At 40.8% G+C, this 15,036-nt stretch overlaps 1 protein-coding gene across 3 annotated transcripts in view; it reads right to left on the bottom strand.

Annotated features, from left to right (window-relative positions):
• Positions 1–1,708: 1,708 nt before the first annotated feature.
• Positions 1,709–15,036, bottom strand: part of Gprk2 (G protein-coupled receptor kinase 2) — a 34,520-nt gene continuing 21,192 nt past the window's right edge. Inside the window, exons 3-7 of one of the 3 annotated variants that reach the window (XM_076439549.1) lie at positions 11,426–11,783; positions 8,260–9,166; positions 7,538–7,675; positions 6,939–7,067; positions 1,709–6,388 (exon numbers count right to left, since the gene is read on the bottom strand). In XM_076439549.1, the coding sequence (XP_076295664.1) occupies positions 6,293–6,388; positions 6,939–7,067; positions 7,538–7,675; positions 8,260–9,166; positions 11,426–11,783 (1,628 nt within the window). In that variant the 3' untranslated portion in view covers positions 1,709–6,292. Of the gene's footprint in view, positions 6,389–6,938; positions 7,068–7,537; positions 7,676–8,255; positions 9,167–11,425; positions 11,784–15,036 lie in introns of those variants that run through there. The other 2 variants (XM_076439550.1, XR_013010566.1) reach the window with 2 other exon arrangements.

Here is a 15,036-nt window from a genome sequence, read left to right as displayed (position 1 = left end):
TATATATTTATAAACAAATTTTTCCGAGGGCGATCTCGCTTAATACTTTTAAGAGCTGTGCGTCGAGTTTGAAAAGAGAGACGCGGATCCTTTAAAAACAATTGGCAGTTTAAAAAAGTTTTGTAAATCCGGTATAAAAAAGAAGAAATGGCGGCTCCAAGATTCCCTTGCGACACACACAATCAATCGACTCGCTTCAACTAAATCTATATTTAGGCGACAATTCTCATTTACAAAAGCTTCGAAGCTTACACCTTAGTACCGTTGCTTCTTTTTGGTTTTGTTTATACAAATATAAATAGAAAAAATATCGAACTCAGTTCTCGAGATTCACAGTGTTTTCTTCTTCTCAACCGACGATCTCTCTTTCCACGTTCGATCGGGAAATGTATCGAATCGTTAATTAACGCGCAACCTATGAAACTTAAGGTTTTGTAACTGGCCTCGATCCAATTAGGATTGCAGATCCCAGGTGCAAATAGCATTTGTAATAAAAAGGCTCGTTAAATTAATGCTTTCCGCTGAGACGGAAGTTGAATTCACTGAGAATTACAGTCTTCCCTCGCATAGTGTTACTTTCGTCTCTACGGATAGTGTTACATTTTTCATCCCCTCTGCAAGGTACTTACAGTTATTTCGTTACGAAACCTTTACCAACGGATTGGTGAAATTTTTCTGATTAAAACGAGAGCCAACACGATAGAAAACTGCGATTATATTTACTTGTTTATTAAAGTTTAATAGCGAGTTACTTTCACACTTTAAATTAGTAAATACGGTGCAAATTATGCCGTGTATTCAGATTCATTTTAATCAGAAAAATCTCACAAATACGTTGATAAAAGTTCTGTAGAATAAGAATGAGGAATAAAAAACTTTCCTCGTCTATGTTCGGCAAACTTCAAAGAAAGTAGTACCCCTACACTTTCTGAGCCTTCGTACACTATATGTACGAGGTAGTAACACTATGCGAGGGAAGACTAGAATAGAAACGTTCGAGAACCGTTCTTATAAAATGGAATTCCAAAAGTTTTTATTTCAAATACTATTTCATATTGCCACGTTCGCGCGCTCGGCACCGTGGCTTTCTACGCGACGTGTTAAATGCTCCGATACATCGACACCTGGCTTTCGAGAGTCTTTCACGATTAAAAAGAATTGTGGAAGAAGGTATGTAATATAAATACATTGATAATCTCACGCCGGCTCGTTCCAGTCACGGAGGACAAATTTCTGTGATCGCATTTTTCCCCTCCTTGCACCTATACAAACACGCATTCTACGCCTAACTCGTCGCTTTCTGTTTCCGCGTTACTACCGTTAATATTGTTACTATCGTGAATGTATGTACAAAAACAGAACGTTTACGTGCTTACGATTAGCTCGCCGCATAATGCTTATTAGAGACTTCGAGGATCGTTCAGTGTCCTCTTACAATTGATAGTTTAAATAATTGCACAGGAATAAGAGAAGTTGCTTCGCGTATGAACAATCTCTCCTCATACCTAAATATACATATAAATCGGTATTTCATGAAACTTCTCATTGTTTTAATCGTAAGATTCATTCCGAGCTTACTTCTTCAAAAGAATTGCTCTCAACATTCAAAACGGACAGATTTTCAAGAACAATTTTCCATTCCAATGGATTTTGTCCTTCATCCGGTACCTTAAAAATTAAATGAGAATTTCCAAGATTCATTCGAAGCTTACTGTTTCTTAAAAACTGTATACAACGTTTCAAATACAGGGCAGGTTTTCCGTCCCAATAGATTTTCTTCGTTTGCGATGCCTTAATATTCTTTAAAGCTTCGCAATTGCTTAATTGTAAAATTTGTTCAGAGCTTACTATCCTAAAAACTGTAATAAATAAACAGCTATTGATTCGAATGAAATGTTCGAGCGCATTCGCGTGAACTAATATCAAACTCTAATCTCAAGAAAGCATTTTCAGATCTGATTGCAAAAATTAGCGGGCTTCCAGTTACTCCTGTGCAACTGATTCAGCAAGAATGCCCCCCAAGATGGCCACCCGCAAGCACACTCCCTCAACATTGCACTTAAAAGAGACGATAAAAATGGTTCCACAGTCGGACGCTTGCGCAAAGAGAAAGAAAAAACAAAACTACTGGAATGATCTCTTCTTAATCTTTTTTCCACCCACTGTTATTCGCGTCGTCGCTTCATCCCTGTCCGCTAAAAACAAACACTCGTTCCCGGTATCGCGTGAGACGACTTAAAAAGAAAAAAGCAGAAACGAGAAGACACGGTACAGAAACAACGTTGAAATCCCTTAAGTATGTAATTTACAATGTAGAAAAGAAAGAAAGAGACTGGCGAAAGGACGAAGAGACGTTTCCCTTCACCTCCCACTCCGAGGTGAAACGAGAAAACGAACGCTACGAAGAAAACTAACTACGTATCGCGACGATGGCTAAAACGAGATAGCAGGACATCTGTCCACCAGAATTCGAGGTACTTACATAGGGTATACAAAACGAGTTCCGTTATCTCTTCTGTGTTTCTCTTTTGAGCAAAAGACACGCGCGAGCATCCGTCGTCTTTCCTCGTTGGCCACGGTCGCCAACAGACAGCTCGGTGAATTGTTAATAAATTAATACACGGTTTTGGAGGACATCGGAAATAATCACAGTTGAAAGCACTGAGAGGATCTACGCGCGGCCCTCGGGTCATTATCCTTCCTTTCCAAGAAACTTGATGAACAGACAGCGGATTTCATGCATTTATAGCAAAATTGAGTAGATGAAATTCAAACTTGTTGATATATGATTTCTCCTACGTTCAATTTAGTTTCTGTTTCTTGCAATCTGTGTAGACAAATTTCATTTTGTATAAAGATCCACAGTATATTAATAATCTAAACAATATTTTGAATAATGGTATAGCAATTCTTAGTGGCGACTGCTGCAACCCCACGCTGTATTTTAACGAGTTAGACTCGTAATGAAGATTTTAAACAAAGTCTAACAAATATAAATATTACGCCTTTGCTTTTAATATTAAGTAAAACTTTAATAAAGAGAATCTTTCAATTAATAAAATTAATTCTCTACAATCCTCAGTTGAGCCATGCAGCTTAAATATTGTCGAAAGAAGGCGATCAAGTAAATTTTTCTAAAATGTAAAACAACCTTGAATAGATCGAAAACTGTTATGCATTCAACAAGACGTATTAAAGAGATCAAATAAAAATGGTAAAAGCATAAAATAGACCTAAAAGGTTCTGTGTAAGAATCGCACTAAAGAAACAGGAAGATAGTATAAGAATTATTCATACTGTTCGAATAATGACCCGAGCGCTGTACCGCCATCCCGCGTGAGATTCTTTATGTAAGTCGGAAGTATTCAGGCCAGCAATATGGCGGCGTGACGCAACGAAAGATCAAACTACCTCAATCCCCGCGACACATCTTCTTCCCCCGATAATGATTCATTGTTTAACGCTAGCCTTACGATATACGGAGTAATGCAAAATTACGTCGCTACGTTCGTAACCATCTTGACGACTCGAGAAACCGCGCGCGTGATAACCTGACACCTTAGCTTCCGGTTCGTGGACCACGGAGCACTTCCGGTTGCGAGGTCGCGTTTGATGATCATCCAATGAGAACTATACCGCAATTTGTACGAGTGACACGGTGTATCATGAGCGATTGAAAGATTCCGAGATTCGACCAACGAACGTTCTCACGATCCTCGAGATCTATGGATCCAATTCTGACGAACGTTCGCAGGTAGAACCGCGGCGAATGATAGATATGATACCGCGATTAATCGATAGGAGGTCGCACCGTAATTCGTGGATTAATTAATAATACGTTTAAATTACTAGATCGTTACCGCTTACACGTGTACGCCTTTTTTTCTCTTTTTAAATACGCAATGGTACATAAATATTACGATCGAGTCGACCGGCGAGCGAACACCTAACAACTAACATATATACTAACAGTAAAACACTGTTGAACGGCTCGTCACTAATTAAAAAACGTCAAAAACCTATCGAATTGAATATTCGTGCGCTGTACAGTGAAAATAATTTGTACAAAAATTGTAATTTCACGTTCGTTCGTTCGTCGGTCGATTCGTAACATATGGTAAGACTTGCCTCGATATAGTGACATATAATACAATCCCCCCATTATTTTTTGTTGTTAAATTTACGAGAAGGAGATGCGCTAACACCCCTTCGTTATTATACTTCGTTATCAATTCTCGACAGAAATAAAAAAGAGTTCCATCTACAAGCGTTGCGTTTCTCTTGGCATTTTGTATAAATATATTCTCAAGTATATGTGCCTGTTCTTGTACGCTTCGTCATCTGTGCGATTCATCTTTTCTCCAATTAGACCATGTGTTGTAGATCACGAGACCCTCGATCGTGATCCACAGCCTCTCTCTCTCTCTCGATCCGAAATCACTCGACGTGATAATCGAATCGCTAATCTTCTTGTGCGTATCTCAGGACGGGTTTCGCGTCGTTTAAAATTAGTCGTATTTAATCGAACGGGGAGAATTTCTGTACAGCAAAAGAACGATTCTGTCGGGAAACGAACGTATCATCAAAATGCAGAATTCCCTAGGCTAACCGTTGAAAACTTAGGCAGACGATCACTTCGAGAGTACTCGAGACAATTAAAGGATACGCTGTTGAATTGACCAGAGCGATTATTCATATAATTCTCTAGTCTCTATACAGGATAGCGCCTCTACTTTAGAGGACACCTTGTATATAAAGATATATATATACCGATTAAATATCTCGTATTTTCTGAAAGGCTGTTTCGAATGGGCGAATCCTTTAATTGTATCGAGCGACTCCGGTTTGTCCCAAGCTCAGCTTGGAATGTATTACAAACATTTTCGCAATAATGTTCATTGTTTCCAATGTATAATTCCCACGGTGATGTAATCTTTATGAGCGCACTATTCGTTAATGTCATCGTGTGCACTGATTGCGCTAAGTACATACGCGGAAATACATGTGGCAAATGTTTAATATGCACAGAGATTGTTGGACCTTCCCAGTCTGAAGCTAGCTCGCTGTATTTTCGGTTCAATTAGGCTACGCTTATTCTCCTGGACTTCTCTATCCCCTACATTTTGACTCGTAACATTGTTCATCTATAGACTGCGGATTTTATTCACTTATGACAGAAATGGGCACGTACAATTTAAAACAGTGGACGTGTTAAAAATATTTAAGGACATCAATATGTTAGTTTCAGCTTGATAGGAGAATTAAAAGAAGGCTTCTGCAACCTGCAGTCAATGCGAACATTGCTAATTTTAAAGATCCGCAGTCTAATCATCAATTTTTGATACCGAGTGCCAATTGTAGGAGTTAGCTTTGCTGTATCTTACGACATTATTTCTTTGTCATCACCAGTTGTATTGTTCATATTGGAAGGATCTCAGTTGCTTGGAGAATCTTGGACTAGTTAGGAACTTTGTCAGACATCGTTAACTTCAGACGCAATTATCGATATATAGTGGAGCATTGTATATTGAAGCATGATCCATAGGCCATGATCCAACCCTCCGTTGCTCGCTCACAAGTATTCTTCGCAAATGTACTTAGATACATGAACACACATCGAACAAACTATGCAAAAACAGCATACTAGAAACGATAGGCGATCAGAGATATGTCTCTCGTATCAAAACGAACGGTTCAGAGGCTAACAGACCAGTGTAACAACCCCTAAACTGAAAGATCCATGTGTCCATGTATTCAACGCAGTGTGCACACGCGTACGGCACATTGTCTACCTCTGTGACAAATTATGTTTCGATGCTACACGTATAGTTGCAGATTGCGGAACAGGAGAAACGGCACGAGTAGAAAAACTGATCCTTTCCAAAAAGGACAATTTAATTTGTTTCATTTAAAATCGTTATCACGAGTCTGACTCGTTCAAATACGGCTTCAAATGGTTAGAAAAAAAGGAAGATTAGAAATCTCATGCTATCTCTGATGTGATCGAGTAACCTGCAAGACTGACCGATTCCTGTGAACCCACGAATCTCTGTCTGCCTCGAGAAACCTGAGAAAAATGTGTTTAACCGTATCGATGATGTTGACGCTCGCATTTCTCCACGGACGAGCGCGAACACGCGGCGTATCCGCGTTGGTAGCTGACACCATGAAGCTGTTCTCTTGTTCAAAGCAGCTTGGGGCAGCATCTCAGCGCCCGTCGACGTCGTCCACAGCGACGTCGTCGCAACGACGACGGCGTCGGTTGATTCAGACTACTCGCGTTCATCTTGGATCAGCTGGCTGGTAACTCCGAGTTCTGGCTCTGGGACAGCTCCAGCAAATGGCACTCTGAAAGAGGGATCTGTCTTGTGCGGGCGCTCTGCTTTTTCTGGAAACCAGAAACCATGCGGTCTTAACACCAACCGATTAGGAACACTAGTTCGGGCTTGTCTGTGCTCGTGTCTGGTCAACACTGACGCACATTATTTCTGATTAATTTCATTTATACATTTTTAGAAAGAATTTTTGGAGAGAAATCTCTATACTGTTTGTATATTGTCCTCGTCAATGCAGACCAGGCTCAAGCACGTGCACTGAACTAGTTTGGTTTCTCTATGCTCGTGTCTGGTCAACACTGACAGACATTATTTCTGATTAATTTCATTTATACATTCATTTAAACAGAGACACGTCTATACTGTTTGTATAATGCTCGTCAATGCAGACCAGATTCAAGCATATGCACTCAACTAGTTTGGTTTGTCTATGCTCGTGTCTGGGCAACACTGACAGACATTATTTCTGATTAATTTCATTTATACATTCATTTAAACAGAGACACGTGTATACTGTTTGTATAATGCTCGTCAATGCAGACCAGGTTCAAGCATATGCACTGAACTAGTTTGAACAGTCCCCCGGAGTAAATAGAGATTCACCTGTCTCCTGAACGGGAAGCAGCCTCTGTTCTCATTGTTAGGCGGTGGATGATTAATCAGTAGGTCGGGAGTTGGTGTGTTGTTAGGGCCTAGCACGTTTAGCTCCTTAAAACACTCAGTCTCTATCATCTGAAACGGGAAAAGAGATTTTACGGTTGGCGTGTCTCCTTTTGACGGAAGACAGTGCACCTTTTTATCAAAGGCCAGTCAATCTTCCCAGCGATAAGCTGGAGCGAAAGCCGATCGGAGGAAGGGGAGGGGGGGGGGCGATAGGGTTCACTTTGAAAGCTCGAACGGGGATTCGGTTAAATAAAAGCGGCGATAGAGAGGTCCACTTGCCGGCTCTGACGCAAAAGAACACTTTGGGCGGACCATATTTTCCGGGTGTAAGTGGACCGAGCCGTTTTGGCGCGAGCGATAAACGCCGGCTGACGTGCTCTTCGAAGCCTTTGGATACATATAGATTAGAGAATAGGGTGGGTATTTCACTATACCGGTCACAAATCTTTTTTCAGATTTTTCAACACCAGAAAAAATTGAGAGGCGTGAAATAAGGACCACCCTACCCTGACGACCATCCTGATCGTTAAACGACTTACCTCGTATTGCCAGGGGATGGACACGCTGCCGGTATTGAATTTGCTGTAGAAGGTGTCGTCGGTCGCGTCCAAATTGACACCCTTTACCGTCGAGAACTGTTCTATGTCCAGGACGTCCTTAGCGTACACCGCGTGCGGCTGCAAGCAAAATAGAACCGCCATTATGGTCTCTGTTGAAAACAGATCCACAAACCTAACCCAGATTACCGCTCTAGCATTTAGAATCGAGTCAACTGTATCTCACGTTTGCGAGCCTAATGAGCACGACCACAGACGCTATTTAGCTACCCTAGATCGCCTAGTTATGTATCAATGGACTATGGATCTTTATGCTGTCCACCGATGATCATTGCTGATCCAGCATTATACTATTAGATGATTGTATAAGCCCGTGGCCGTTTTTCGTAGATGTCGCAAACTTTATAAAGATGTATTCTTTAAAATTTAACCATTGAAGTTTATTTTCAAATCGGGCACGAACTTATGCAGTTATCTGAAGTATGTACAGGGTGTCGACGACGTAACAGCAGGATTCTGAAGTTATTTTCTCGCAGGCTTGCCAATTTCGTTACCAAATTCCTAACATTCTGAACTACGATAAAATAGGCTAGAATACTTGGTGAATAATGTTCGCCGCAGAGAGTACCGAAGAAGTTTTCCGAAATAGGGACACATGATGACGCAAGGGCACAATAGAATCGATTTGAACGACACCTACTCACATCCGGCACAAACGGCGGTTCCCACATACCGGCCTCGACCCTCTTCCAGTTCAAGCACTGGAAGAAGCTGTGAAGCTTGACTTCCTTGGCGCCGTGTCTGCCGCACTTGCACCCGAGCCGGTTCTTCGGGCTCTTCTTCAGCAGCTGTTGGCAGAGGCTCTTCGCCTCCTCGGTGAACTTCGGCGAGTACCTTTCCTGATCCTCCTTCACTCTCCGATCGACCTCCTCCCTCTTGACTTTCTCCTTCCTGGCTCGGAACGGGGCCTGGCCTTCAATCATCTCGTACAAAAGACAACCGAAGCTGAACCAATCTGGCGAAAACGTGTACTTCTCATTGTCGATCACTTCCGGCGCCATGTAGCCTACCGTGCCCACGCGACCCCTCACCATGTCTCCCTCGGTGATCTCGACGGCGAGCCCGAGGTCCGAGATCCTCACGTGACCATGATCGTCCAGCAGTATGTTCTCCGGCTTGCAGTCCCTGTAGACGATCCCCTGAAGGTGCAAGTGTTCCAAACCGCAGACTACTTCAGCCGCGTAAAACCTCGCGCGGTTTATATCGAACCCAGGCTCCCCGCCCATGTTGTAGATGTGGAATTTCAGGTCCCCGCCGTTCATAATCGTCAACACCAGACACAGCGCGTCCTTCGTCTCGTAAGCGTACGCCAACGAGACTACGAATTTCGAGTTGATCTTCTGCAGGATGTTCTTCTCGATCAGAACCATCGCTTCGCCTTTCCTCTTCTTGATACGCTTCTTCTCCAACTTCTTGCACGCGTACATTTTACCTGTTGCTCGCACCTGACACGCACACACCTCGCCGAAGCCACCCTTGCCCAGCACCCTGTACATCCGGAACGTCTTGTACGTCACCGGCTGAGCCTCCAGCCATTTCCATTGAAGATACCTGAAAAGGAAATGGACGCATTCCGTTGGTGTGAAGTTTTGTTAGATTGGACAGCGGATCTTTATGCAGAATAAACAGTTTTCAAATGATTTGCAACCGACTGCGGCGAAATAGAAATTTATTCTCTTTCTTCATATGTTTAACATGTAGGTCGAAATTATCGTAACACTGTTTTCAAATTCTTCGAATGTTTACACTTGTTTTTGTTATAAATGCATAAAATCCGCTGGTCTGTTTATCAGTATGTATTCCGTAGATATTTGATCGGTATACAGGTTTTGCACTCCCAATTCATCCTTTGGCTGCTCCTAACTTTACCGGACTCGAAATTTGTGCCTTTTTCCTATGAATTATGATGTATTTGGTATGTAATACAGTAGATTTGTACCCGGGGCGGCTGCAGATCGAAGTTTCGATCCTGTAGGATTAATGGTTCAGGAGTTATGCTTGCTTAAAGTTGAGAAATCTGCAGTGTTTTTGACAGGTAAGGGCACCGCCATATTGGTAGTGACGGTCGCGCGCCGCTTACTGAGTTGGTTGGTGATTAGGTCGAGGAGGCAAGGACCGGCGGTTCTCTGCTCGGTAAGTGGCTCGCGGTTGTCACTACAAATCAATATGGCGGCGCCCTTACCTGTCAAAAACACTGACAAATGCACAACTTTAAGCAAGCATAACTCCTGAACCATTGATCCTACAGGATCGAAATTTCGATCTGCAGCTGCCCCTGGTACAAATCTACTGGGTTACATACCAAATACATCATAATTTATAGGAGAAAGGCACAAATTTTGAGTACGATAAAGTAAAGTTTACCTCATCCTTTTGCAAATAAAGTATTCATTTTTAATAGGTGAATTTGGACAGCAAAACCTATTAAAAAATAATTTAACATAAAGTCGAATTACTGTTTGCAACGTATCTCGAGATACTTGAAAAATTATATTTTGTATTTTTTCGATCCGAAAAATGACGGCGCTACCGATTACGGAACCTAATATACTTTTTGAAGGTGCTCCTGAGGGCCTGGCATCTAGCATCCACATTTTTTTACCTAGACGACAAAAAGAACTTCCTTCGAGTCTACATTAAAATGTCTAGAGAGGTGCGTAGGGATTTTTGAGAATATCGATTTTTGCGGAAATAGCAGGCATTCGAAAATTTGAAAAACCCCTACGTACTTTGTCTAGGCATTTCAACGTAGATTCAAAAGAAACGTCTTTTGTTCCAAGTCGAAAAATTTTCGCAATTCTTGATCAGCACTGTAATTGTTACGAGTCTGACAAAATGAAATTGAATAGACTTGAATACGAGGCAGTTTTATGGGTCACTGTGTATCGGATCGAGTCATCAATAATTTCCGTTTCTGAGAACAAATCGTAACGAGGCATTCATTATACTAATGACTCATTGTGCTCCAGCTATCTGATAAACGGCAACAAGTAATTATTTTACAAATGATGGCGAATATATAATGGGTTAACATATATTGGATGTTCGTTTCAGGTATAAATAAAATTGATACGCTACAATGACAAATAAGAGTCGATGGCGGTTTAATACATATATCACAAAATTGGACCACGATCGTATATCCAATGTATTTGCAGAAACCCATTATTTCCAACATTTTGGAAACATTGTCTCCGAGAGACAAATATTATGATAAGCAAGAAAATATTTTGAAGGTCATGCTCTTCGAGGTCATTGAAAGCTTTCTAAAGGACATTCAAGGTCACGTGAAGATCATGGCGTTAATGAGTACACCGTACATCTAAAAGCAAGTAGGAAAGTATAAAAATATTTATAGCCTCGAATTAGAAACGTTGCAAAGAAAAAAGGACATTACAGAGGAACAACAGCGTCTTTTCAAAGGGCATTCAAGGTCACGCGAAGATCATGGCGCTAACGAGTACACTGGATATCTTCATCCAAGTTGACAAACATAAAAATATCTACAGGCTCGAATTAGAGTCGTTGCAAATAAGGACATCACAGAAAAACAACAGCGTCAGCTTTAACCAACGAGGAAAGTAACGGAGTCATAATACAAGCTCGTAGGAATGTTGACGAGACAAAAATGGCTTTTTAATCATGTCGTCGGAGTAACGAACGCGCTGGATCGGCAAAGTGCTCGGTATAATACAGTGAAATTTCGAGTTGAAAGCTTTCGAGAGGTATCAGACGCGATGATAAGGAATGAATGATGTCTATAATGACCAGGGATGGTATGGGGGAAGGCTATCAGGACTCGGGGATTACCTATAGAAATAGAAGCTAGTTTGGAAAGCTGAAAAAGGCTCTCCCGCCAGGAAGTTCTTCACGGTCTGTGCGATCTCGACAAAGAGCTCCTTCCCACCGGTGCCGAGTCTTTCCTCGCACTGAGCTATCAACGAGTTGTTCAGGATGTCGACGACCTCCGAGCCCTCTCTCTTCAGGTACTGCTCAAACAGGTCCTTCGCCAGCTCGGTGCGATTCTCGTCCATCTCGATCTCGTACTTCTCGATCGCGTCCAGAAAGAGATTGTACCGATGGTAGGCCGGCTTCTTGTCCTGGCAGAATTGCCTGAACAACAGGCGGCCGATCGGTTGCTGGTCCACCACATAGCTGTACCTGATGTCTACGGAGAAAAACAATTGCTCTCGTCAATCGCTAACACCATTACAACAAGTAAAGATCGTTCTCCGCGACTACATCGATTTTGGTACATTTAGGGGGGGGGGGGGTAGATAATAACCATAGCAGTTGTAGAAGCGACGTAAAACAATCAAACGAAAGGGGTGCTAGGGTGCGGGGTGCACATTCTCATTTCTCGATACTGCAACGATGCTTAACCCCTTTGTCCCACGATTTATTTTACGGTTTCAGTAATTAGAACCTTTTTTGTAGTTCCTAATTTCCTAAAAAAAGGTGAAAATTTATATTTGTCGTATACCTGCATGTTCTCCAATAACTATACATTAACAAAACCAACATAGAATTTCATCTCGGTTTAAAGGAAATTAATAACATACATACAGTAAGAATCGTAACTGATTCCACGCACTTCAAATCAGAACAACTTTTTTTATGAATGGGCCAAACGACTTCAATTTCTCTGCAAGGCTAGAAAAATTAGTTTACTAAATGGTGTGTAAAAAATATGTTGAAAAAATGCATTTCGACTTGAATAGTGAAAAAGAATAGTAAAAATTGAGATTTTTACTACTTTTTTTTAGCTAGGCCAATAACGAGAATTCAAAAGATGTGTTTTGTCAACTGGTATAAAAATTATATAACTTGATGCAATAAAAAATTCAAGACGGGATTCTTTGAGACTTGCTAGTTCTGCTGTAAACATTCTCGAAGAAGAATATGTGAAAGTTATATCTACTTCTCTGACATGACATTTTCCCATCTAGAATAGCCATTCGGTACACTGCGCTGCGGGGGAATAGCCAGATATCGTTGGAATTCGAGGAATTAATTTCAATCGGATCAGCGAGCAGCGAAATTTCAAAGCAGATTCTCAATAATCGTTGGAATCACGGACGTAGTTCCTTCGCGGCTCTGCTCTCTACGGGAATATTCCACGGCGCGGCGCGATTCAATTAATCCGCCATCTCCAAATCCCACGGTTCCCACCGCGCCATCGCGGTGTTTCGCAACAGTGTAGCTATGGGAATCGCGAAGACATTAACGCGACGCATAATTACAGGGGTGAATGAATTCCGAGGAGCGGTGTAATTGCGATTTTACTCCGACGACGCATAGTTCGGCAAAGTGATGAATTTTGTGTCAAAATCAAAAAACTTTTCCACAGAAATTTTCGCGGATAATCGAGCCATTTATTTGAAAAGCGCCAATCACGTACAATAACCCCCATTAACCCTTTGCACTCGAATGACAAGTCTGAGGCGCCACTAAAAATTGCCATACCATTATTCAAAACAGTTTTAACACTATTAAATTTTTCTGTATTCTATAAAATGTAAAAAGCTCAACTGTTATATAAGAAAACAGGTTCAATTTTATGTGCACAATGTAAAAAAGATTACGTCGAACACAAATGATCTGGGTTGAAAGAAATATCTTGATTTTGGAATTTAAATTGCTACGAGTGCAAAGGGTTAATATCTGAACACTCCTTTGAGAGTACCGTGCCTCTTGGAAATGGGAATTGTTCAGATCTAAACATGAATTTTTGCGCTATTATACAAAAGATATATTTGTAAATTTTTTCATCAGAAGTCCGAATAAAAAAATAGTGGAAAGCAAGTTTTATTAGAAATTCATTGACTTTTGCCTAAAATGAACTTTCTCGTTGTTTCCTAAATGTCCATGGACCTCGGAAATGAAGAAATTCGTACAATTTAATAAATATATTAAACTATTTAATATTTTTTCGCTTGCTTTTTTTATTTCAATTGAAGAGTAGACTTTCGTGAATTAAAAAATGCTCAATTGTGCAATAAGACGTACAACAACCCCCATTAATATTTTAACACTCCTTCACAGTTTGAGCTCTTGGAAATGAGAATTTTTGCGTTATTATACAGAAGATGTATTTTTTAAATGTTCGTCAAAAGTGCAAATAAAAAAGCAGTGAAAAGCAACTTTTACTATTTCATCAAGACAACAGGAGGGTAGAGAATTTCGCGACGGGTAATTACGTTTTCATCTTATTTTTCACTCTCCACACGGTGGCACTTGGTAATTTCTTCGCTCCCCTAAAACCATAAGCGGCTTGGAAAGAAGTAAGTCTAAAGCTGTCTGTCGCAGACTCCTGTCATTAACCGAACGACATGAAGCATGAAATTTGGCTTAAATTTCTCAGAGAGCTGCACAAATATTATGGCTCTGGTATATTAAACCCGTGCCTTCAGCTTCGAAGAAGCTGTTACTTCAAACGAAAAAGGTATTATAAACCATATAGCCAACCTTTACAGGATATTTATCTCAACTTTGAAGGAATTTCGAGCGAACAACTAGCTCGTACATCGATTCGAGAAAAATCTTTTCGCTCTGCAAAGTGTAAAGTTGTCTCGGTGGATCGCGTTGCCGCGTCGCTATGGTAAAATAATCGTTGATATATGCGTATGTTCCCTCTAATTTCCATGTGAATGCGGTGGCGGTTTCCGCTGCGAGCGTTGCCGAGGTTCCGATCGTAAATACGGTTGCGGTTCCGATTGTAAATGCGGTTACAATTTGGATTGTGCGCGAGGATCAGTATTCAGTTGCGAATGCGGTTGGTGTTTCAGTTGTAAACACAGTTGTGGCATGATTATAAGCCTGACTGAGGTTTCTCGGTCATAAACTGTACCGTGTCACCTTGTTCAACCGAAAAAATGCAGCTACACCTTGCTGAAATATAATGAACTCGAGTTCCCCAGCAGAGTATTAATTTTCCAGCTCTAATAAAAATTGAAACAGCAGATTGCACATTGTGGATCAAACTATAAAAATATTCATCTCGATTGGACACAATAAAATGAACCCCCGACAAGAATTAACTAGACAGCGGATTGTATGCATTTATCACAAATATGAGCAGGTGTAATTTGAAACAATGAAACATTAGGAGAATATAAAAATACTGTTACAGAATTTTCAGCTTGTTATACATGTTAAGGAAGGAAACAAATCTCTATTTCATTCAGAAAATGTCTATTTTGCACGAAGAAGTAAGTGCAATTTAAAACAGTGAAAACATTAGAAGAATTCAGAAAATACTGTTACGTAATTTCCAGCCTAATAAACATGTTTAAGAAAGAAAATTTTCTATTTTATTCCGGCTGCCGGTCAAATGACCGATTCTGTATCTCTCATTTTATAATTACTGAAATTATGATGTTGAAATTGATTCGATTTTTTTTGGGAGAACTTTACCGGAC

This window comes from Lasioglossum baleicum, chromosome 15 (assembly GCF_051020765.1).
Source record: "Lasioglossum baleicum chromosome 15, iyLasBale1, whole genome shotgun sequence".
Classification (NCBI taxonomy): Eukaryota; Metazoa; Arthropoda; class Insecta; order Hymenoptera; family Halictidae; genus Lasioglossum; species Lasioglossum baleicum.
Note: the sequence above shows the minus strand (reverse complement) of the source record. Positions and strands in the feature narration are given on the sequence as shown.